This window comes from Erpetoichthys calabaricus, chromosome 7, assembly GCF_900747795.2.
Source record: "Erpetoichthys calabaricus chromosome 7, fErpCal1.3, whole genome shotgun sequence".
Lineage (NCBI taxonomy): Eukaryota > Metazoa > Chordata > Cladistia > Polypteriformes > Polypteridae > Erpetoichthys > Erpetoichthys calabaricus.
The window spans coordinates 116,940,941-116,967,824 of NC_041400.2; the positions used below are offsets into that span (position 1 = coordinate 116,940,941).

The following is a 26,884-nucleotide window of genomic DNA, read 5'->3' on the forward strand; positions in this document are numbered from 1 at the left end:
ATTTTGCAATTCACTTCCAGCTTAAAATGCTTATGATGGAAATTATAGAAGAATAGTTTAGCTTTTATAAGAAGTTTTTGGAGGCAGTCCTAGGAATTTTTAGGGGAAGATTAAAGGAAATTAGTGCAAGAGTTACAATTTTTCTTCAAAACAAACTGAGTAAGCATAATTTATGCTCAAACATTTATAGTCATTGTGCTGACCAACTGTACAACGTAACAACAATCTAATTAGATATACAGTATAATCTACCTATCCTTCTCTTGCTAGTTAATAGACAAAACACACAAATAACCAACAAAAAGACAATTCAGTTTTTCAGACCTGGATGTGACAAAATGTTCAGCTGCATAAAATAAGAAAACTATGTACTCACTGTATTTACTTGAATCAGGAAGAATGGTCCTTTGATTGTTGTTGTAGTTGACAGTACCTGCGTTAATTTTTTCAACACCTATATTTGGGCTTTATTAATTGCTAATTAAGGTAGGCTGCTTGCCTGAAAGTTGCCACTGTAGCACCATACTTTTTTCAGGCGAGAATTTCCAGTTAAATTTAGCAATTGTTAAGCTTGACTTGACTTGAAGCAGAAATGTGTGAGATGCGATGCCAACTTTTGTACTCATGGTCTGTGATCTCAACTACAGAGTCTTCTTCTTGTCCTCATTATGCTTTTCTCATACTGCGGTAATCACTGAGTCAACTGCAGATGCCCACTGTAGATCTGTCATAAATAACCACTTAGGTTGTATAATGTTTTGCATGCTCAAGAAATGTTTTTAATTTCATAATTAAAATGTTCTTTATACCCCATGACTTGAAGATCATTATTTCATCTTTGTTTCTGTTTGTACAGGAAGTTGAGCTGCAAAATAATTAATTATTCATTAATGTTGATGGTATTTAAACTCTCTCGTTGATACAGACAACCATGAATCATGAATTTCTAAAAGAAATAATTGCTGTACATTTCACAATTAACATTAATGAACTCATGCTCCCTGGTTTGTTGATTTCCAGTTTGCATTTTGGCTTTGGCGTTTACCTCATAGTGTGGCTTCTTGGTTACCCAACTATGCTCATCTGCAGGAACTTGGCAATTTCTTTGTCCTCTTCCAGGGTCCTGCCTTCTTCCTCCCACTGTCAGCTCTTGTTGACAGTTCAAGATCACAGTACTGTAGCATACAATAATTTTCTGACATGAAAGAGATGCTCAACCATCAACAGGTAAAAAGTGAGTGAATAAAGTACATATATTAGATTGTTTCATTACAACTCCAGGGCCCATGTAAATCACAAGAAGTAATTTCTGTTGAACTTTCCTTGCTGTCTTCAGCTCTACAGCTCCCCATACTAGCTTTTATATGCATTCTTTTTTTCTCATAAGGTTCCTCATAATTACAGGCCCTTTTGTTACTGTAAGTATTAGAAAGCATTCCTCCTAAATAAGGACTACTCTAAACAGAAATCACAAACCATAACAAGTTATGTTAAACTCAAGTCACGACATCGATTAATGATAACCTGACTTTTTACCCTCCAGTTCTATATGTGCAAGGAATAAAACAAATAGTAATGATAATAATATTTTACATGTTGAAAATCATTAGGGGTAGCACTAGGAATGATGGACATTTTTCTGCCAATTTTCTTGCTAAGAAATGCTGGCAATTCTGACCTTACAGTATGCACTACCAAAACACTATACACTGATGTTATAGTTTTGCAAGATATATAGATGTATAATTAGCATTATTAATTTTTCTATCAAAGTCACAATTAATTTCCATCCCTGTGTTGGCTGGGATTGGCTCCAGCAGACCCCCGTGACCCTGTGTTCGAATTCAGCGGGTTGGAAAATGGATGGATGGATGGATTATTGAAACTATTTAAAACATGCTATAAATTATCAACAGATATGGATTTAATGGCCAGCATAATGCAAAATAACAATACTAGTGTGTGAATTCTATATAGCAAACCAGTATTTCATCAGATTAAAAAAAGAAAAATACTTCAGCATCTAATGAAAATATAATACTAGTGTATCAATTCTATATAGCAAACCAGTATTTCATCAGATTAAAAAAAGAAAAATACTTTAGTATCTAATAAAAATATAAGAATGTAGTCTCAAATCTGGAGAATAATGAAAACACACTATGCAGAAATTAATATTTTTATTATATCTTATATAATAGTAAATTTCATTGAAGTGCATGAATAAAAAGTTTAGTGAAATTACAGAAGAAACAATCTATATAGCAATGGTAGGTGCATTCACTGTGCATCTGAAAAAAAAAGTTCTTACTTGATTTGGCCTAAAACAATTTTTTCAGGTTTCCTGGATTCTGACATCAGAACCCGGATAACTCTGATTAAACCATAGGGCTTTACAATAAAAGCTAAAATATTGACCATATGATGGCAAAAAGTCTTCATTTTGTGATAAATTAGTCAACTCTAGCTACTTTCTGATGAAGTTGGCGGTGCTGTCGAAGAGGACCTCCTCCTTCTTGATAAGGAGCGTGATCTTTCAGCACTGTAGGCAACTTGTTTGTCATAGGATTGCATCTGTACTTCAAGAAACTCCCTCTGTTGTTGGCTGATTGTCTGACAAATCAGTCCAGGTAGAGCTTGGATACTTCCAATTAAAGTCTCTAGCTTAGTTTCCAGTGTAACAATCCTCTTCTCAAAGTCTTCACTCCTTTCATTTAGATCAGAGATCATATCATACATGATATTTTGTGTCTGATGGCAAAAGAAAAAGAAAGAGGTTTAGTCTCATCACTTTAAAAAACACCACATAGTCAAAGGTCACAACAAACTTCTTTCAAGTGTTAACTCATTAACAGCAACTGCTATGTCACACTTGAATTACACCGACAGAATTAATATGATACAAATTTAGGCACAAGACTTGCTTGTCAAAAGAACCTAATGACCTGCATGGTATCATGAAGTGTCTATGAGAAAGCCTGCATGAGATAAGGGTGGCAGCTTGGAATATTGATTAAAGCTGCTGCTGCAGAGCTCTAGGGACCTGGGTTTGGTTCACAGCTTGGCCATAGTAAAGAGTTTGCATTTTCTCCCTGTTCTCATTGTATTCTGGTTTCTGACAATATGAGGCAGAACAGAATGTACCGGAGTGTGTAAAGCAAGGCGCAAGACATGATGAGGATTTTCCTAAAGGCAGAATAGTAATAATCATGATGATGATGACACAAATGAAAGTTCCGCATTGCAGGAGACAAATATGTTTGAGCTTCTGCATGTTTTATATTTATTGCAATGTGGGTATAAGCCATTAGCTGTCTTAATAACACACTGAATTTTAGGGACCTCAGAAAAACTAGCGGATGGCACATCCTGTTTGTACAAGATCTTTACTGATAGACATTTAAGGGTTTTTTTTCCTATTCTTGGAGAAAGATGATTTGGCAAGACCTGAAATAATGAAAACTGTCAACATCATTATACGTCTAATTATTAATAGAATAAAATTATTATAAAATGCGAGAATAACTTTGCATAATAAATGATGTGAAGCTTCCGATTGAATAATTCACATGACAGGACCAGCTTTTTGACTGGTTCTACAGCAAATCTACATACTGTCTTCTTGATTTATACATAGTGCTCTGCAATCCCACTCTCCATTAGATATAAATTTTATGATGATGATATGTAGCAGCTTATTTTTAACAAAAAAAATTATTTTTCCAGGTTCATGTAGATACTGCAAAAAAAGTAACAATTCTTTGGCTTTTATAAAAATGGCCTTTTTATTGTTGCCAGCATGAAACAGCAGTGCTAGCAGCTGATTTTCAATAGTGCTAATATGGTGAATATTTATATTAAATTAAAATAATAAAAAATTCAACCACTACCAGTCAATATGAAGTGCTTTGAACATGGGAAAGGTGCTATACAGTATGTATTATTATTATTATTATTATTAATATTAAGAAAAAGTTGAATGAACATCTACATTTTAGCAGCTTAACAGAATAATCAAGTAGGGGAAAAATATGGACATTGTCACTACATGGCAGATTTTGTTGATTAAATAAAGCTTATTTTTTCCAGAACAAAAAAGATATTGAAGTTGGTTTCTAAATAAAAGTACGTATCTTGAAATGACCATTTCAGATTAGAATGGTATGTTTCTCACTTACCTATGTGTGTACAGTACTTGCTTTTCTACAATAAATGCACATTGGTAGATGTACTAAATTGTACTTAATGTTCTGAAAAATCGGTTTTATTTATTAACACCTAATCTGTCAATGCAGACAATTGTCCATGCACTTTACAAACATGCAGGTAGACACTCTTGAACGGTCACAGGCAATCAAATGTTTATCTACAATACTTTAATGTACCACCAAACAGTAGCATGACAATAAATTTTTATATATTGTTTGTGAGTCAGCTGAAATAATTACTACTCCCTTATGCTGTCCAAACAACATTGATAAGAATTATTATTTTATATTCCTAGTTCATTTTTGTTATTCATTAACAACGCAAATAGTACACTAGGGTACATCATTATACAAATAAAATATTCTAAAAAATAAAAATGTATTTTGTTTCATACTGGGAGTAATTAAGGCTTGCATTGTAAAATTATTTTGTTTTCCTCACGGAATAGATAACACAGTTATCATGGTAGTGCATACAAAAACAAAAACATATAGAATACTAATGACATACTTATGACCTCAAGTGATAATTTTAAACTTCCAGCTAAGTAAATGTGCAGGTGAAAGTCAGAAATATGAACTAATAAAGATCAATGCAGGACCATAAACAGATGCTGACAGTTCTGATTTCTTAAGAGACACTAGTAATATAATCAGTTTAAATTACAGAAGACAGAAATAGAAAAATAGGAAGTAAAAGGATGACATTATGCTTAAGTCAATAAAATAAAATGTGCATCTATATACATAAGAAATGGATAAGTTATTATGGACATAGTATGACATGTTAAGGTAGAATACTGTATGATTTTTTTCAAATATTATAACAATTCTTTTAAAAATATAAGATTCTAAGAAGCTTCAAAAAGTTCAGAGCCCCTATCATTTAAAAAGATATTATTAAGGGATAATTTTATTTAATTCAGAATTTTAATACAAAATTATTGAAAATATATTCAATAATTTTTAGCTTTTAAAAATTGTGATATTAAAGCTATTATGATAGCAAAAGGTACATCAGAAATATGAGATAAAAATTAAAACATAGAATTTAAAAATATTTGATGAAAAAATCTGAGTTAACGTGTCTCACACTGATTTGACCCATCCTTAAAGAAATGTTTAATATTCACCAGTCATATCTGAGTCACTAACTATAGAAAATCTTGCATTTAAAAAATCGCTTGTTGATGTAAATATGGCTTTATACTCACTTCTCTTCTAAAATCTAGCTATATGTACTGTATATATATATATAAATACATAAACATATTATGTTTGTGTTAGCAGGTAAAAATATGGGAGACTGTGGGGTATGACCATAGAAAAAGTTGGTAAAGCAATGGGTTACTTACAGTGATCAGCCACACCATTAAAACCACCTGCCTAATATTGTGTAGGTCCCTCTTGTACCCCCAAAAACAGCTCTGACTTGTCGAGGCATGGACTCAACAAGACCTCTGAAGGTGTCCTGTGGCATCTGGCACTATGACATTAGCAGCAGATTCTTTAAGTCCTGTAAGTTGTGACTTGGGGTCTTGATGGATTGGACTTGTTTCTCCAGCACATCCCAAAGGTGCTTGATCAGGTTGAAGTCTGGATAATTTCGAAGCCAAGTCAACACCTTGAACACTTTATCATGTTCTTTAAACCATTCCATAACAATTTTTGCGGTGTTACAGGATGCATTATTTGGTGAATGAGGCCACTGCCATCAGGGAATACCGTTCCCATGAAGGGGTGTATGTGGTCTGCAACAGTCTTTAAGTAGGTGGTACATGTCAAAGTAAGATCCTCATGAATGCCAGGACCCAAGGTTTCCCAGCAGAACATTGCCCACAAGCTTTCCTTCTTCCCATAGTGCATCCTGCTGGCATTTTTTCACCAGGTAAATGACAGATGTACACCTGGCCATCCACATGATCTAAAATAATGTGATTCATCAGGCCAGGCCACCTTCTTCCATTGATTCATGGTCCAATTCTGATGTTCATGTGCCCTTTGTAGACACTTTTGGCAGTGGGCAGGAGTCAGCTTGGGTACTCTGACTGGTCAGCAGCTATGCAGCCACACACAGTAAGCTGCTATGCACTGAGTTCTGACACATACTGTATCTCTCATGACCAGCAAAAAGTTTTTCATCAGTTTGTGCTGCAGTGGCTATTCTGTGGGCTAAGACTAGACAGGCTCACCTTCGCTCCTCACGTGCATCAATGAGCCTTGGACGCCCATGACTCTGTCACCGTTTCACCAGTTGTCCTTCCTTAGACCACTTTTGGTAGGTACTAACCACTGCATATCGGGAATACCCCACAAGACCTTCCTTTTTGGTGATGCACTCACCCAGTCTTCTAGCCATCAAAGTTTTTCCTTTGTCAAAGTCACTCAGATCATTATGCTTGCCCATTTTTCCTGCTTCCAACACATTACCTTCAAGAACTGACTGTTGTCTTGCTGCCTAATATATCCCATCCCTTGATAGGTGCCATTGTAACAAGATAACCAATGTTTTTCAGTGGTTTTATTGTTTTATTGTTTATTTGATTGTTTATTGTTTTATGGTTTTATTGTTGTGGATGATTGCCATATATTTCTATTTAGGAAACATAAATGACACCAAGATAAAAAAGGATACAGGCAGAATTCAAACCATGTCTAGCTGTAATTCAGCGGCACCATGATACCACAACTGTATTAGGCCATATTCTCACTTTAGTAACAGTATATCATATACAGTCCTATACATTTTCAACTAGACAATGTTAGAACAATCATTTAAAAGACAGGGCATTCAGCCCAATGTGCTCACCAATCCAATTCACATAATTTCATGACATCAAGTCATATTTTGCAGTTTCACAAAGTGCTACAATCTACACATGATGTAACTGCATCATTTATGTCTCAAGGTCTAATATAATGAAGAAATCATTTAGCTTCACTTTGAAAAGCAAGAAAAATACGGCTAAATTATGGAGTTTATAAAGAATTTGCAGGAAACAAGTCTTCCCAGCCTATGGGGAGACATGACTGAATAAAGAAAAAATATGAAAAAATGAATATATCAGATGCTACTTAAAAATAAGGTTTTTAAAACAGCATGGACACATTGTGGGAAGCTGCTTAAAAGTAGATTTTTCACAGATGCTATAAACCATTTTCTGACAGAAAGAGCCATTGATACATGGAATGAGTTACTTAGTAACACAGTGCAAATTAGGACACTAGGGGCCTTCAAATCATGTCTATAATAAAATAAAATACGCTAGTTAGGAAGGTAAGCTGTATGCTTTTTCAAAATCTTCTTATGCAATAATGGTGGAGACTTTTTTAAAATAAAAGTGTGTTTTATGTCAAGTACATAAAGTAATCTACACATTGTAAAAATCCATATTTAGGCACGTGTACTTAATGTCTTTAATTCGATGTGAAAAACTAGCAATTCAAAACACAAACTTAAGATTGCATTCTTCAAATACATAAATATGGGTAAGGCACTCAAAATTTTAGCTAAACAAGTTTCCCACATCCAAAAGACTTACAGGGAATGTCAGTTTTCATATACAGTAGTAAGCTATACAGCAATTTGCTGATTATTGCAGCAGATACTGTTTCCTTGGGGACCACTTTATTCCCTTACAGCTTACCTATGGGTCTCATTATATTGACATTTTGTTTTTGCCTTCTTCTGTCTGTTGCCATGCCAGTTGGCATCATGAGAATGCAGCAACACTTCAAGAGCAGTCTCAAAAGATGCAGAGAATACCGCTCCTAGCAAATATGTGCTTTACAAAGCTGAAAGGCTTTCTAGTTTACAGAAACATGAATCAAACTAAATAAAATATTTTCTGGATATTACTGCAAAGTAAATAAAAAAACAATAAAAATGATATTCAGAACATTAAACTAATTACTTCCAAGTAATCAGTGTTTTTAATGTGAAGACTACACATCAATGTCTTGAACTTTTGGATGATATACATTTTAATAGTAAGATTTTGTTATATTGTCATTTTTTATTTGAGGACAACCTTTATTTTATTTTTTTTGTCAAAGTACTGTTTTTAACGTCAGAAATTTCAGGGAGCATCAACTGTAATGCGTAATGGCAGGTCTTTGTGAATGTGGATGAAGATGATGTAATTCTACAATGGGATACCCTTATCTGAACATCATGTCAAAAGATTCTTGGCTAGGTTTGAGCTCTATAGGAGCAACAACTCCAAAGTTTCTAGTGAGCACCAGCATTTTTTTATTGCCGGGGTCAAGGCTTTATCAAAGGCTTCTGGAAACTTCAGCAAGTGTAGGAACAGAGGTGGCCCAAAAGTGCTTTCTTATAGGTAAAAATGGTGCTGGAAGTACTTTGAAACTACCTTTATAAAGGTGGAAAATGCTGCAGCCCACTAATGGCTTGGGAAATACCTGCTCCTGTTGAGCTCAACCCCAGACAAGAATCTTCTGACACTGCTTTCTGACTGGTTGAGGGTGTCCTACCCAGGACATACATTGCTATGCCACACATATACACACAATTACATTCACACTTACCCTTGCAAATTTTAATTGTAGGTGACATTTCTGTTTTAACTTATGCATTCATTGATCATCAAATTGAAGAGGCAGCGGTGCTGTCAAAAGATGGCACACACTTTTCTGTAGATCTTCATGTTGAAAGAACATATCCTTACAAGTAATCGTAGTCAAGTATCTTGTTCCACACTAGTTACCTGTATCGATCATTACTCTTATCTTCCAAGCAATGACAATATTAAAAAGAAACCACAGAGCCTTGCTTGCTAATTTTGCTTTTCCTAACAATCTAAACTGAGTGATCTTTCTGGTGCTGTTAATGTTACACCTATAAAAACTGCTCGCACCTGCTCTCCAGACTGCATTTTAATACCTGCGTATTGTGCCTGCCCTGCATGATGCATCTCTTGACTGCATTTGCTGCACAAAGGAACAGGTTGTTGTTACTGTGACCCCAGTCTTCACTAATCCACCAGCCATATTATGATACAGAACAGGGGGAAAGAATGGAAGAAGTGTTACTCAATGCAGGTTATCCAATTGGAGGCAAAGAGCTTTCTGCACCATAAAATGGGTATGCATTTACCTGAATAGCATATTAATATGAAAGTAAATAATCATGCTCAAAAATGTTTCAGAAATGTCACATAATGCTTTGGAAGATGCAGGCTAGAATGGAGCCAATTTCTACATTTTGTATAAAATAGATGATAGACCTTTGCTTTGGCAAGCAACAACCATGAAACTCAATTATAATCACATTGGCAGCTTATTCATGATTGTGAATATTACATTAAAGATTTTTCCTCATATTTGACCTACTGTAATAAAAGACCTTTTTCAATATTTAGATGATATCTAATGATTCATAGGTCTCAGAATCTGGCACCAGTTACAGATATTCCCTAAATGAAAACTTTGAAGTTTATGCTTTTTATGGGTAATTGCCTTATAAAGCTGCTTAGAGGAACTCCACACCACAAAGGATAAAATAAGGCAAAATAAATTTAAAGCTAGTATAATATCCATCAAGAAAGGGATAACCAAAACAATATAGAATAAATTTAAAATTCTTTTTTTTTTGTGATGTGGATGCAGACTGTTTGTGGTTTCTGATTGTAATTGTGAATTTCCCCTTGGGATTAATAAAGTATCTATCTATCTATCTATCTATCTATCTATCTATCTATCTATCTATCTATCTATCTATCTATCTATCTATCTATCTATCTATCTATCTATCTATCTATCTATCTATCTATCTATCTATCTATCTATCTAATGAGAGCCTCCTTTGTAAAGTGGCTAGTTGTGTCCATAACATAACAACTTTTTTTAACAGGACAAATGGTGCACAACCTTGTTCTTTGGACATTTGTAACATTAATCTTCTGCTTTTTTGTCATTTCATTTGTTCATCTTAGCTAGCACAGTGCTTTTATTATCTGAGCTTTGGACTTCTAAGATGGTAGGCTGGGCACTCTATCTAATTCTCAGGTGCAAAGACATATTCCTTTGATATCAGTATTACAGTTTTGAAGATCTTTATACAAGTCTTTTTTTTTGCCCTTCAGTGACATCCTATGCTTGAAATAACACATATGGGTAACATACAGATGAAACTGTGCAGGAATAATGAAGGAAATCGTGTATTGTAAAAGCAATGGCATGTTGAATCTGCCAGGAATGTGTCACCCATAGTATGAGCTGGTATTCCATCAAAAGTGGCAAGACAGCAAAAATTGCAAACAGTATCACAACTAGTGTGACAAAGGTAAGCAGTCCTTTTAAGGACAGTGAGCCACCTAAAAGATGAAAGGATTCATTCTGGAATTCAGCGTCTGCACTACACTGGTGTCAGCAGTGGGATGGAAATAACACCCACAGTCCAATTCAGCAAAGTGCTGAGCGCTGTGAAGACCTAAAACAAACCTTCAGGTCTCAAGGCCGAGACCTGGGATCTGGAGTGCCATTTCTAACATCAATATGGGGGGAAGACAGCTGAGAGACTGTTACCTCTGCAACTCCACCAACACTTTCCCATGTGCTAAGGTCCATTGGCCTCTGTGAATGGATACTGGCAGAGCTTTCGACTCATGGAGCTGGGAAATGTGGCATATTTGAGTTGTCACTGATCCCACGTGTGGCTGTGTGATGACGGGCCAGTAGTAAAACTGTGCAGACAAAGGACGAGGAATTGCAGGGCAGCCGTGGAGGGAGAATCTCAAAGCTGAGGTCAGGACTTGGAATGGTGATTGTAGTGTCAGTTCAGTGAAGGAAAACAGCGAAGAGACCAGAACATCTGCAGCTCTACTCAAGCCTGTTCACTTGTAATCAACAAATCGCTACACAGAAGTGCACTCTTTAAAACCTATGTTGCACCACATTACAGCATAGTACTCCACATCCCTGCTGAGCTACCTAACAGTGAAGTGCTGGATGAAGTACTTTTGTCACCAGCTGCACGACTGCAGAAAAATGAAGATCACTCTGCCATTTTGAAGAATTATGTACCGTTTCAAGAATTTGGAAGTAGTTGGTGGCAACAGTGAATTTGAAGGGAGGCTATGTTATGCCACTGACATGCTGTATCAACCAGGGATATGCTACCCATAATATGAGGTGGCATTCCATCACCAGCAGCAGGGGCACCTATAAAAACAGCAATCCTGCAAAGTGGCAAAATAGTAATGGATAGTAGCAGGTTTCATTTGTGCCACTGAGTACTTGTTGAAAACTTACTGTAAAGTACAGCTGAAATCCTCCTTTTTTAGCATTTTCAAATTTGCTAAACAATGGACACTCCAAGTGACACTGCATGAAACATATATCTCTTCAAATGAGCAATAAGGTATAACCTCACAAGAAGTATAGGTTTATGATATAAAAATTTTATTTATTAGAGTGAACTTTTGAATTCCATTGGATACACTAAGTATAATATTTTTAGAGAATTACAAGTTGCATCTTTCACTAACGGTAACATATTTAGTGCTAAGTCACAAGAATGTGATAGTGGATAGAAATGTAAAATGTTAAATACACATTATTAAAAAAATACATATTTAAACCTGAACTGGTATGTATGTGGTATCGCAGTAAAAATTGTGCTCAGAAAGAGTACTTTCCTTTTTATGGAACTTTTAAAAAACATAATTAAGTTAGACGCAACTATGTAAATGCTTGAACTTTGCACTTTTGATTTAAAAAATACTTTGCATAAAATGGCCAATTAAATGAAAGCAGTAGATATAAATGCAACCCAAGGCTGCAAAATGTGGAGCACAATGAAACTGCAGTGTATCTGTTCACATTTTTCGAAACTGTGAATTATCACTTGCAAGACTGAAAAACAAGATAAAAAAGCATTTAGTATAATCATAAGAAGAACGGGTTGTCTGCCGTATAACATCAAGTCTCATAATAAATTTCATCAAACCAAGGCATTGAAAGTTTTTTTTTTCTATTGAAATATAAAAGCTAACACTTTAAAGCCATTTTATCTAGAATTATATTAAAGTAAAACCTAATGCTGAGTGCCAGCCACCTAACCCCACCATCCCATAACACAACTCAAGCCAAACCTTCTACATTAAAATTGACAGCAACATGAGGGCCAGCAAGTGAGGAAACAGCACAGCACTGACCCAGTGGAGAAAAAGAAAAGCTAAGGATTTTGGTTGTGGACAGGAAGAGGATGCATCCATGTTCTGACCACCTGTACTGCATCAGTCCATTTATCAATATAAGAGCCTGATGCCCCCATTGATCCCCGCTGTTGACAATTCCAAAAGGATCAGATTAAAAAGGGAACACTCACAGACAAAAAGGAGAACAGTAATCAGGAGGAGTTCAGGTAAAAGCAAGGACAATTTTAGCAGTGATTGTCCCAAATGCAAACAGCCTCTGCTGGATAACATACAAATGAAGTAAGGAAAAGTCTAGAAGTATAAAAATGTGAGCAAGCAAAGGCATGTTGATAGAGAAAATGGAAATGATAGCCTTGATTATTGTAAGACCAACCATAACTGTGTATCCTAAGATTCAGTATATGAGACAAGGCACATCAAAAACAGCAGCATTCACTTCCCTCCCTTCACTCAGCATTTGTGCCCTTCACCTGAACAGCAGTGATGTCAGGTGAAGAGGAACCGTTTACATTGGGTGAAATACAAACAAAAAAAATCTGTTTATCAAGTACTACTAATGTGTATAATCAAAACAAAGATAAGAGCATTAGATCACAAACAACACTTTAATTCATGGTTCATACATTTTTATACGTTTGAATGAATGGGTTACTCTCATACTGTATGCATTCCATTCTTTAAAAGAAACAAAATGTAACCTTTCACTACATTCTCACTAAACAAACACTCCTTTTATGGAACACCTCAAAAATCTTTAGGTGGAACATATAACATGCTGTTTTACAGAATTTGTGCCTGACTGAATATAGGCATGTGGCCTGACTAGCGCAGAATCACAAAATGGTCAATAGACAGGATTGCATTACTATTGCTTTAAATCCAAAATCTATGTATATATACATAGACATATATATATATATATATATATATATTGCATTTGTAGTCAGATTCCCGACCTGAATTGTATGGGTGGTTACCTACCAGGTAACGCTTGAGGCTGTCAAATAAATAATGAACCACACGCTGTGGCGCAGCGTAAAGGGACTCCGTCTCTGACGCTGACGTCCGAAGTTCGATCTCCAAGAGGGGAGCAGTAGCGTGTGTACGTCTGATGAGCCCAAATGAGGGCGAAACATGTGTTGCGTACTCTTTGCATTATTTGACAGTAAACTATGCAACATTCCATGATCTGCTTCTCGCAACTGAATAGGGCACCGTGACAAATGTTTGCCGAATGGCAGACTAACCACAAGCGTTACCTGGTAGGTAACCACCCACACAATTCAGGTCGGGATGCAATGCAATAAATGTAATTACTCCGGACCTACAGGCTGTCAAATAAACAAACCACACGCCGTGGTGCAACGTAAAGGGACTCAGTCTCTGACGCTGACGTCCGAGGTTCGATCCCCGACAGGGGAGTAAATGAGGGCGAAACACATGTCGCGTACTGTTTGCATTATTTGACAGTAAACTATGCAATATATATATATATATATATATATATATATATAATATATGTATATATATATATATATATATATATATATATATACAGTAATCCCTCCTCCATCGCGGGGGTTGCGTTCCAGAGCCACCCGCGAAATAGGAAAATCCGCGAAGTAGAAACCATATGTTTATATGGTTATTTTTAGAATGTCATGCTTGGGTCACAGATTTGCGCAGAAACACAGGAGGTTGTAGAGAGACAGAAACGTTATTCAAACACTGCAAACAAACATTTGTCTCTTTTTCAAAAGTTTAAACTATGCTCCATGACAAGACAGAGATGACAGTTCTGTCTCACAATTAAAAGAATGCAAACATATCTTCCTTTTCAAAGGAGTGCAAAGCAAGCAGTCAAAAAAAAATCAATACGGCTTTTTGGCTTTTAAGTATGCGAAGCACCGCCGGTACAAAGCTGTTGAAGGCGGCAGCTCACACCCCCTCTGTCAGGAGCAGGAAGAGAGAGAGAGAGAGCCACAGAAAAACAAAGTCAAAAATCAATACGTGCCCTTTGAGCTTTTAAGTATGCGAAGCACCGTGCAGCACGTCCTTCAGGAAGCAGCTGCACACAGCCCCCCTGCTCACACCCCCCTACGTCAGCGCAAGAGAGAGAGAGAAAGTAAGTTGGGTAGCTTCTCAGCCATCTGCCAATAGCGTCCCTTGTATGAAATCAACTGGGCAAACCAACTGAGGAAGCATGTACCAGAAATTAAAAGACCCATTGTCCGCAGAAACCCGTGAAGCAGCGAAAAATCCGCGATATATATTTAAATATGCTTACATATAAAATCCGCGATGGAGTGAAGCCGCGAAAGGCGAAGCGCGATATAGCGAGGGATCACTGTATATATAAATAGATAGATAGATGGACGTAAATATAAATAAAATGACAAAACGACCGGTGTCTGTGCCCGGGTCTAATGTTATCTGGTGTTCTATGAACAAAGAACAAGAAGTACAAAGAAAGATGGATGTAAGGACTAGCACATTCGGTGGACAAAGGCAATAAATAAGGATTACAAAGAAAGGGTGATGTAAGGGCTAGCACATCTGGTGAATAGAGGTTGCTAAATGCACAACCTGATCGTAACAGAGGGACGTACCATTATACCAATGTGCCCATTTTGCTGTGCTAGTATAGCTTCATGCCTGAAGAGCCCAGGGTCACACAGGGAAATTTCATTAAAACTATTTACAAAGTTGGTTTGTGAAATATAAATATTTAAAGCACCCTTTATATAATTCTTATCTGTTCAGACAAAATGAGATAACCTCTTACAGTGCCTAACCAAAAGCATTTTTTCTTAGCTTGATTTACAATGCAAAACATACTTAAAACTACTACACATTGAGAATGTTTTTTTTTTTATTACCAATAAATGAAACAACATTTTGCATTTCTGGTGAAAGCTGTACTAACCTTGGCCAGATCCACCAAAGTGTTTGCTTGGTCATTCAGTTTTCTCTGTTCCATTTTAACACTTCTTAATCTAAATGTAGATTGAGCAAAAGTCAGTAAACATATCGCTTTAGAATAATAAGATTTCCAAAACATCATGCATTAAACATATATTTGCATAGACAAATGCTTGTGCTATTGGGCCCATAATCAAATTGGTTTATGTGCTTAGTTGAATGAGATGCATGCTTTCTCCACACCGCAAAAAAAAAGCAAATGGTAAGAAAGATGTTTAATGCCCTCTGAGTGCTGTTTGCAATGACTTATTTTTCATTTCTTTTTTAAATAATATAGTAACATTTTACCAATGTGAGGCATATGCAAGAAACAGTTCTCAAAAGCTTTTGTATCATGACAAATAGACATAGGAAGTCGTGAATTTTGTTATTTTTTTTTCCCCTTATAACTGTTTGGAATTTGGTTTCTTCCTATGCCTACGGGACTAGATGCAGGAATTAAGCCTGTCCAGTCTGAAATGGAATTGATCAGGAGGTGTCAGAATCGGATGGTAAAACAGTGATAAGCGAGATTCTGATAAAAAAAGGAACCCATTAACTTGCAGCTAAAGTGTGAAAAAGATTAACTTGAAAAAAACAACACGTTGGCTTTGGGATAAAATCTTGTTTTCATTTTGTTATGTTTATTTTAATTGCGTAGCATGCAGTCATTTCCATTATTTTTCAGGTGTTTGCTGCAGGAAGATGTACATATGAAAGGGATACTTTTGAAAAAAATAATTGTTCAGCTATTCTCATGGTTTCCTCACTAGAGTCATACACATGGACATTTTGTGCCATCATTTCATTTAAAAGACTAACATATTTCTTCCTGAGTTTTATTCTTTCCAGATTGTGTTAGTGTTTTCGTGAACAGTATTTGGCATATGGCAAGAATGAGAGCATCATATTCTTCTGCTGCATTATCAGAAACTGTAAGTTGATAAAAGAGACCAAAAGAACTGAAAATGTGTCATAAAATAAAACAATAAAGGCTGTTTTACAACAGAAAGCTATTTGAATAGTTTGATATTTATAACACCTATAGCCACTATGAAAAGGTACATTTTTTTTTGGAATAATTTTTCAGTTTGTGCTAAAAAGCTACTGTCTGTTTATCATGCATTGCACAATTCTACTCTTTATCTTGTTACTTTAAATTTATTGTAAAGTGCCTTACCATAGTGTGCACTATAAAGGATGCTACATAAAATACATTTTGGATAATTTATTGACAGGGTTATTTTGATACACTGGGTGGTAAAATAATAAAGAAGCATTTGTTGAAATTAAAGCTCCATACTACTTATCATATGCTTAAGAATGTGAGAGTGTTGTGTCTTAAAGATCTTCTGAATATTTTTAACATTTTTCCTCTTGGTATTTAATGTTCTTACCAGCCAGGTGCCAAACATTTCAAACAATATGGCTCTCTTTAATTATACTAGATGTTTTATATCCTTTGAAAAAAGCTCTGATACTTAAGTAAGAGCTCTTTAATAAAATACAGCTCTACTGACCTTTAATCAGCTAAAACAAATGCAAAACAGAGTATAAACTACACAAAATAATGCACACTTTTGATGTCATTGAGGAGTGAGAGTAAGCAGTTTCAGAAAATGGATAGTTCAAAGAAGGAAATTTACTGTCATACAAGGACTGCATTTTTAATTTACATAAATAATAAAATAATATACATTGTTTACTTGAATGGAATATTTTATATCATGAAGAAGTGCTAGATTAAACCTTTGCAAAACAATTTTCATTTTAAAGTGTAAGTAACAAAAAATAATGGTCTAAAAGATATTAGGGTGTTCAAACTGAAGCAGTTTTTGTACAGGTCATGACATAAGCTTTATTGTGAATCTAAAATTATGGAATACTATATACTGTACATCGTAACACAAGACAGACCAGCAATATTTCCACATTGTATCTTTGATCTATTTTAGGTAGATATTTAAAGCATGACCATCAATATTTTTGTAAATAAATAATTACTCAACACTGCTTATTAACTGAATTGAGAGACATTATTCTTGTGACATAATAACAAAATAAAATAACTACAATCCCACACTAACTCTGTTAAATTGGGCTGCAGACAGCACTAAGCACCAATTACATCAAAAACTATATTATGTTAAATATCAAATTATGAAAAGGAAAATAACTGGCTTCATGAAAATTTGAAGACCTGGGTGATAAGGTGATATCTTCTGTTTAGAAGAACTGCATTTCAAGCCTTAAACTATTCTGTGCATACTATAAAATATACATTGAGTCTACTATTTTTGGTTGTAGGCTTTCTTTTAACTTTCTAAATCATTCTTCAAAGCAATAAACCTCTAGGGAGGTCCATTGAGCAGTACATTAAAGGTATTTTAGGCAAAAACATTAATTTTTATGGCTGCCTGAAAGGTTTACTGATCACACAACCTTCACCTTTGTAGCCAAGGTTAACTGCTTTAAACATTCAAAATGAAAACAGGAAACAGGAACAGATTTTTTTTTTTTTTGTTTTACCATTTTCTGCTCTGTAATCTGTTTACTATATGTTCAAAACAAGCATTGCTTCAGATCTATGTTATTGTAAGTGCCTCTTAAGTATAGAGACACACATCAAGAAGAATGAACCACAAACCACTCTAGTTTACTGGAGGGTCCTTTACCACAGTACTTTTTCATATCGCCTCCATCTCCTATGACCATCTCTGCAGCTGTCTCATGGCCATGAGTGCACGCCTTGATATAAACAATAATTCCTGTGGGTTTCTGTTTTTGTTGAACCTACAAAAATTTAAGAGAATTGAAAATGTTTCTGGTCGTGCCAGTTTTACCCCAAAATGTACAGCTGATAACTGCTGTAAGAATCACGAGTCTGTCCAATTTCCCCTGAAGGTCCCAGAACAGTTCCATAGCCAAAACTGTATTGTGATCACTACATTCATTTGCATATTTTAATGATTGATTATCTAATCATATACACATATCTAAATATTGTTTAATAGGGAATAACATTTAAATTAATTTTAAATTGTTGGTTTCTGGAATTTAAACTGGTGCTTATTTTGAAATCAACTGTAAGTATAAGATGACTTGTAATTTTGTGCTGGAGTGCAATATTCAGTATCAAACGGTGACAAACACAGATACATAAACTAAGATAATATTAACCACTGGGGCCTACTTATAAGGATATGCAACAGCAGGAAGCCCATCTTTAACAAGTCAGGCAGTGTGATGAAATGAAATACATTTTACCCCAAAAGTTATTTGTGTTAAATCTTACTTAAAATCTGTGCAGAAAGGCCTGGAAACATAAATCTGAAACTTCCTACTAGTAGTCAAATTTGGTTGAATTGTTATCAAAATATCCCAAATAAGGCCTTCAGTAAGCATTTTAAGTTAAACTCTGCTGAGACATCCCCAAAGACTAAATGTAGAATGTTGCACAAATTGCATTTCCAGGGATTATGTTTGGCATAAATATAATAGTAACACTATTTGTATCACTGGAATCAGTTAAGGGATCATTAAACTTCAATGGATGAAAAATGGTAAAGAGGAAGATAGCATAAAATGTAAAAAAAAAAAAAAAAAAAAAAAAAGAATGTGTTGCTTTGAAACTATTTCTACACTTTTATAAAGAACAGATTAACCTGAAAATGTGGTTACTACCCTGCTCGTTTTAAAACAAATTCCTTTCCAGTTTTCATCTTTTCATTAAACTGAGTTATCATTTTTTGAAGTATTTACAGTATTTAGTATCAGAGTATCAGTGGACAGGTTTATGTTTCATTTGAAGTGTGTTCAGTTTGAAATGACAAGAGTTTCAGAATGAAAACCTGTTAGCTGCAAGTAATGACAAAAAAAACAAAGCACTGCAAATGCAGCATGTATTATCTGCAAATAATGCTGCAATGTCACATGTAAATTGTGAACATCACTTATCACACACAGAATCATGATATTGGATCACATTTCCATGGCAGTGATCAAACCATTAGAATAAATAATTTGTTGTAGGCATGCATTAAGTGGTCACATCTTTAAAAATGCTCACACACACTTACTTTCGCGCTCTATTTTCATTTGGTGAAACAAAAAAAGACAAAACATAAGTAAGCAATTGAAAAATATTCTATATACAAGCAATAGAAGGAAGCATGTATGTACAACAGTTTTTATATTGGGAAAAATGTAATTAACAAAAATCAAAAGTCACGCTTTAGGTTAGGTACTGCAAATATGCATTTATGACTCATTTACTCTTATATAACAAAATCTTAACAAAGGCTTCTTTTGTTGTTAATGAAACTTACAAAGTGTAAGTAAAGTGGCTATTTATCTGTACAATGTGTCGTACTAAAATATCTTCACTTTGGAACGGTCAGAGGTGGCTTAAGGGAAATATATGTCTCTTGATATTGCATAAGACCTGTGAATCTGTTATAGTTTTAAGCAGAATATCAAATGCTATATCCTATTTACTGATGCCTTATAACTGTAATTAAGACTAAAAGAAGACTTTGTTAAAGTCTAGTTCCATAAGAGTAAATGCGTAATACATGCATTTTTGCAGTACCTAATCTAAAGTGTAACCAAATCAACAAACAAAATTATACCAACCAAATTAATTTCCAGAGAGTTAATAAGAAAATGTTTCCATTTTAATTGGGAGAGAACAAAAACCAAATAAAAAAAAAGTTTAACTTATTTATAAATAGTTGACAATAAAAAATAATGACATTCAAAAAGGTATTACACAAGATGTAAATAATCTAATATTGAAAACAAACAACAAAGATTCCTTCACTTTGCATAAACCTTTGTAAAATAATCCAAAATTAAACAATTATAGCATGTTTTATCCTTCATGTAGAATACTCTTTATAAATACTGAACAAAGTTGTTGCAGCTACAGTATTTCATCATTCTAAAAGGATTAATAAAAGTTTAAGTGTTAGTCATCATGGAGTAAAAACTATTATTGGAATGGATCTCATTTACAAAAGGCTCTTTCATCTTAGTACTGCGCCTTATTCTCCCTATAAATTCTTCAAATTACTGCAGATGTACCAGACCATCATTAAGGTTCACCTTATCAACCTTTGCACCTTAGACATTAATGTACTAAACATATAAGAGTCAGGAATCATAACATTACAACATTAGAACAGGCCATTCAGCCGAACAAAGCTCGCCAATCCTATCCAATTTATTTCTTCTAAAAAACATCAAGTCGAGTTTTGAAAGTCCCTAAAGTCTTACTGTCTACCACACTACTTGGTAGCTTGTCCCAAGTGTCTATTGTTCTTTGTGTAAAGAAAAACTTCCTAATGTTTGTGCGAAATTTACCCTTAACAAGTTTCCAAATGTGTCCCCGTGTTGTTGATGAACTCATTTTAAATAACAGTCTCGATCCACTGTACTAACACTTCAATCGTGTCACCTCTTAATCTTCTTTTGCTTAAACTGTATAGGCTCAGCTCTTTTAATCTTTCCTCATAATTCAACCCCTGTAGCCCTGGAATCAGCCTAGTCGCTCTTCTCTGGACCTTTTCTAGCCCTGCTATGTCCTTTTTGATGCCTGGAGACCAAAACCGCACACAGTACTCAAGATGAGGCCTCACCGGTGCATTATAAAGCTTTAGCATAACCTCCTTGGACTTGTATACCACACATTGAGCTATATAACCTGACATTCTGTTTGCTTTCTTAATGGCTTCTGAACACTGTCTGGAAGTTTATAGCTTAGAGTCCACTGACTCCTATATCCTTCTCATAAGGTGTATTTTCAATTTTCCGACAGCCTATAAGTAGTGAATGACAGTTAATGCTTAAAATGTTTTAAAGCACTTGTTACTAATTCATTCTTTAGGATAAATACAGAATTCATAAACTAATAACATACATGTTACCAGTTGTTATTAGTCCTGTATATACTGGTATTTAACATTATGACACAACCAGTAGTTTTAGGAAGAATCGTCATCAGCAGTTTTGGTTTTATTTTTTATTTAATTATTTTGGCTGACACTTTATCCAAGGCGACTTGAACCATTTGAGTTGCAATTGGTTTAATTTCTTTTGGTTTTCCAGTTGGAGAACAGGCAGGTAAAGTGACTTTCTCAGGGTCACACAATGTCAGTACCTGGATTTGAACCCACAACCTCAGAGTTTGAAATCCAAAGCCTTAACTACTTCCTGCAATTGCCAACAATATTCATGTGTGTTAAGAGCAAGTAACTTCTTATGGATGCAGTGTATAAGTGCTAGCATAATACTTTTGATTATCGTTCAACTACAAGACATTATCTCTTTCTAGACTTAGCCCAACACAGGACAAAACTTAAGTACTTTTGAAAAATGCAGCATATTTTATAATGCAAATTTTGGAAACAGAAGCAGATTGTTTAATTTCTTTTAAATATTGTCCAAACATAATTAACATACACTTCAAATGCAAATCAGGCAATCAGTTAAAAATGAGCATTGTTCTCATTAATTAAACTGTCCAAAGCAAACCTCCCAAAGCTTTCAGTAGGGTCAGTGCAGTGCCTAAATGCTTATTACTGATAAATCATATAATCTGTTAAAAATCATAGAAGCCGTGTGATGACTTTCTATATTCCAGATTTTAAAATAGAACCAATTCTTCTTGTGTCTGTGTATTATAATGTATACTTCCTTTAAATATAAGTCATTAAAAGATGTGACCTTGGTATATCCATCCATCCATTATCCAACCCGCTATATCCTCACTATAGGGTCACGGGGGTCTGCTGGAGCCAATCACCAGCCAACACAGGGCGCAAGGCAGGAAACAAACCCTGGGCAGGGCACCAACCCACCTACACATACACACCCACCCACACACCAAGCACACAGTAAGGACAATTTAGGATCGCCAATGCACCTAACGTGTATGTCTTTGTACTGTGGGAGGAAACCAGAATACCCGGAGGAAACCCACGCAGACACGAGGAGAACATGCAAACTCCACGCTGGGAGGACCCGGGAAGCGAACTAGCTAACTGCAAGGCAGCAGCGCTACCCACTGCGCCACCGTGCCGCCCGACCTTGGTATATCCTGGCAAAATGCTATGGGAGAGACAAAATTATTGGCTGATTTTTGTACACTGTGCAACAGAAGTCCTCACCTTTGAAATTGAAATTAAACTATATGGACATTAATTCATTACATATACATATCTATTTTCCAATAAATAAAACCCAAATTTCCTTGCTTAAGTATGAAAGGAATTCCAATAATAAAAGCTTATTTGGTCATGAACAATAAATGTCCTAACTCTATGCTTCCTAACGTTGATGAGTAGTCTCTATTTGTATAAAATTTAGACATAATGTAGAAGCAAAGGTCACCTTAATAATGGAAATGATTTTTAAATTACATCTGCAAGCTTGCATTTTATTTTGCTGCACTCCAAATAAAAATGTTTAGGGCTTTTTTTAAATAAATATAGCAGAACAAACTGAAAAAAATACATTCTTTACTCTTTTCTCGAAGTAATGAGTTTAAATGCAGTGTAAATTATATTTTATCTGATCTTTAAAAAAGAAAAGCAAAATAAACTTTTAAATAAAATTATTTTATTAGCACTGTGCCTGATTATATTGGAATAGTGTTTGCTTTAATTACAGAATGCAGATTGAACAATTTTTGGTTTACACATCCTTTGAAATCAGTATATGTGAACTGTAGTGGACCTGTTTGACTGATATGAAGACTTGTTATACATTATTTTCACTTCTAAGAGCCTTTTGTCAATGAAATCCATAAAGATAGTTTCTAGCTTACAACTCAGTGTTAGGTGCAGACATTTTCTTTAAATGAATTCACTTTCAAGCAACAGAAATTAACAGCCCCTAAATAATTTGGTGAAAACTGACCAGAGGTGGGTAGAGTAGCCAAATATTGTACTCAAGTAAGAGTAGCGTTACTTCAAAATAATATTACTCAAGTAGAAGTAAAAAGTAGTCATCCAAAAAATTACTCAAGTAAGAGTAGAAAAGTATTTTTTTCAGTATAAAGACTACTTAAGTACTGAGTAACTGTTTGAACATAATAAATGATTTATTTTTTAGAAATGTTGTAATAAGACAGATAAAAATATAAAATAATGTGAAAATTCTGCTATTTCCAAATAATAAAATAAAAAATGAGTACAAATAAATAACATCTTTACAAAATAAAGATGCACAAATAACACAAAGTTCCAAATCTCAGATTTTCACAACAAAGCTTTTGAAGCCAATACCTACAGTAGGTAACATGTATGTTTGAACAGTGCAAACTACTTACAGTGACAAGATAACTTGTACACTGTCAGTATAATACTGTATATTCACTTTGTGGTGTAGTGGGGTCCGCAGCTTCAAAAAAAAAAATAAAGGCCAGTTTCAAATCCATAAAGCCATGTCACTCTCTGTAGGCGCAAATGCACGACCGCAGGGAGTTAATGAGGTAGTTGGAGCGAGTCACACCTGCACGTGTGGGTGCGATTGTTCTGAATTGCTTCATTGGCTTTCTGCGGCGTGTGATTAAGGCCCATGGAGAGTGTATATATACGGGTCGGCACAAAAAAAAAGAAGGGGGAATCAAAGAAAAGAGTCGAGTCGAGTTGAGTCGAGTCTGTGTGGGACCGGCATCGTCACAAACTTGCCCTCCAAATAGCACAGCTGATAGAAAATAACATTAGAACAAAGCAGCTTTACCATGACTGTCTGTGCATGTTTGGTTAAAACCTGCTTGTACTTCACTCAGTGAAGTGATGGTTAAGCTTCAGCAGGAGTTGGCTCTCAAGGTTCTTGCAGTGAAGCTGTGACCGTTTAGCAGTGAACAAGAGCCCCGCATGACTAAAAGTCTTACACAGGCTGCAGATGCAGGAAGTTTGTGTGTGGTCATGTGACTTGCATGGCTACGTCTGAATGGTGAAACGGAGTCATGTGATTATTGTTGCTATATCTGATTTGTGAAACAGTCATGCATTAGATCCACTGGCGACTTCTCTCTGGCAAAAATATAGCATATATAATGGAAAAAAAGTAAGGATTTTTAGTGTTGCCCAATGTAGCGAAGTAAGAGTAGCGTTTCTTCTTCACAAATGTACTCAAGTAAAAAGTATGGTGCAGTAAAACTACTCTTAGAAGTCAAATGTTTTTAAAAAGTTACTCGAGTAAATGTAACTCGCTACTACCCACCTCTGAAACTGACCACCTTTTTTTATGGAATCAACTGCATCCTGAAAGTGAAGTGACTTCGATATCAATTTCTAAAATGACATCTGAATTATCTGATTTTGACAAAAACTGAGGAAAAAAAAATCAGTAGAAATACTCACTGATGAATGGCCTGCAGGAACTTACGCTGATGTTTCCTCACCCGTGCATGGTCTATCTTTTTTACTAACTTGGTGTTTTTATATATTAGCCATGTTTCCCTGAGTACGTTTGCAGCTGCATTTTTCACCTTTATGAAAAAAAAAATATATTACAAATGAACATACAGTACCTTAGTAATGAGACAAAAAAATAGGTATACGAGTTAAATGCGACTTTGATCCTGTATGCATCACTTACTCTCTTTGTCAGCTGTGTGTCCATCATAAAATTATGCACATGTTTTTCAGCTTTGGTCAACTCTAATTTCCTGGCAACCACGGCTACTACCAGAGCAGTACAACCAGCACCCTGTAAAAAAAAAAAACAATGTTTCTTAATTTCTGTATTGTTTCTCTACAAAAAAAGAAATCCTAGTAACACAGTATTTCTTCACATGATATTAACATAAATTCTACAAGTATAACAATATGAATTAAATCTGAATATCTTAAATAAAATATTTTAAAGGATGTTTACAGTACTTTTACATATTATCTTGCACTCTAATTCATAGTATTAAATAGTATATTAGGGCATGTAAAAAAAAGTTATTACTTTTTATGCTTTTAATTATATACGTATTAATTTCTCATTGGCAACATTATAATCTCTAAAATCCAGGAGACAATATTCAATAATCAGGATTAATAAATGGTGATCACTTTAAGCATATAATAAAATTCTCAGACATGCTTAAGTCCAGTAGTAGGGGCCAGAACCCATCTCAGCAGCACTGTAGCCAAGGTTGGAAACGGTCCTGAAAAGAATGCCAGTTCATCACAGAACTCACCAACACACACATCTTCAGTTCTAATTTAGATTATCCAATTAACCTAACCCACTCATCTTTGAAAATGTGGCAGGAAAATTGAATACTAAGAGGAAATTCCTCACAGATACGAGGAAACATACAAACTCCAAATGGACAACAACAAGGTTTGAGATTCAAACTGGGGATGTTGGGTCTGTGAAGCAGCAGTACGACACATTGCTTCACGACCATGCCCTCCATAATATGTGTCACGTAACAATCAAAATCAGTCTTTCAGATTCCTAGTTTAGAGTGAAACACCATCGGTGTGATATATGTTTTCACAACAGATTTACCAGTCATATTATTATACCAGCTATTATTCCAAACACTGCTTTTAAAAGTACAAGGAATTATTTAAGTCCAAGAATGTTTCATAAATAAGCAAATATTTTATTCCTGTAAGGTCTAAGCATTATGTTACAGCTAGGGTTGATTTCCTTGGCTTGTATTTATTTGTTGTTTTATTGCTGATTTTATCATTTTTAACTGTAATTTATGTTACCTTACATTATTATTTGAAATATGTGTTTTATATTAAATGTGTGTCCATTTGTTGTGTTCTGTGAGCTGTAGGTAGCAGTTGGGGGACTAGCTGGATGGGGGCGACAGTCCTTGCCTGCGACTATCTGGTGGCCCCATATCCCATTTTGCATATGTTTGTTACTCTGAATCACAGCAGTAGGTTAGTTGCCTTACCATATCACTCACAACCAAGGTCTACATTCAGTACATTATGGATAGTCCATAACATATATATGATGTGCACTCCTGGATAAATTAAACAGTGCTTCAAATAGATTGAGGAAGAGTACTTTATTGAAAGTTGGTATCCATTCCCTCCTAGAAAACTAACACAAAATTTCCATACATGGATTACCGTATATAGAGCTACAGTCTTTTAAAAGCACTGCTATACTGTACTGCCTGTACCTAACAGAGATGGATGTATAATTTATAAAAGAGATATTGATGGAAGGTTAGGAATTGTCACATGTTTCTTTTAGCAAAGTCTCTAACTTGAAAGTAGCTAAAAATGTCTTGATGTAAGGTTATATCTGAGAAAGAGGTGCTCAAAAGATATAAACATATTGTCTCTAGTACCAACACTTTAGCTTCAGATCTCTAAAATATGAATTATAGCTATTCAACGCTTCCTTAAACTTCAAATTAACAAAGTTACATTTGCATACCAATTTGTAATAGGGTTTTTTTAAAGCTATATATTAGAAAAATATACATAAATCTCTATTGAATATTAATTTTAGTAATGGTAATCGTCCCAGTTAATGTAAAATGAAACATGGTCAGTT

General features: G+C 35.0%; 1 protein-coding gene across 2 annotated transcripts in view; it reads right to left on the reverse strand.

Annotated features, from left to right (window-relative positions):
- Positions 1 to 2,165: 2,165 nt before the first annotated feature.
- kcnn2 (potassium calcium-activated channel subfamily N member 2) overlaps positions 2,166 to 26,884 on the reverse strand; it is a 387,629-nt gene continuing 362,910 nt past the window's right edge. For both annotated transcript variants that reach the window (XM_051929490.1, XM_028805278.2), the window contains exons 6-9: positions 24,959 to 25,069; positions 24,721 to 24,848; positions 15,315 to 15,384; positions 2,166 to 2,751 (exon numbers count right to left, since the gene is read on the reverse strand). In XM_051929490.1, the coding sequence (XP_051785450.1) occupies positions 2,464 to 2,751; positions 15,315 to 15,384; positions 24,721 to 24,848; positions 24,959 to 25,069 (597 nt within the window). In that variant the 3' untranslated portion in view covers positions 2,166 to 2,463. The remainder of the gene's footprint in view (positions 2,752 to 15,314; positions 15,385 to 24,720; positions 24,849 to 24,958; positions 25,070 to 26,884) is intronic.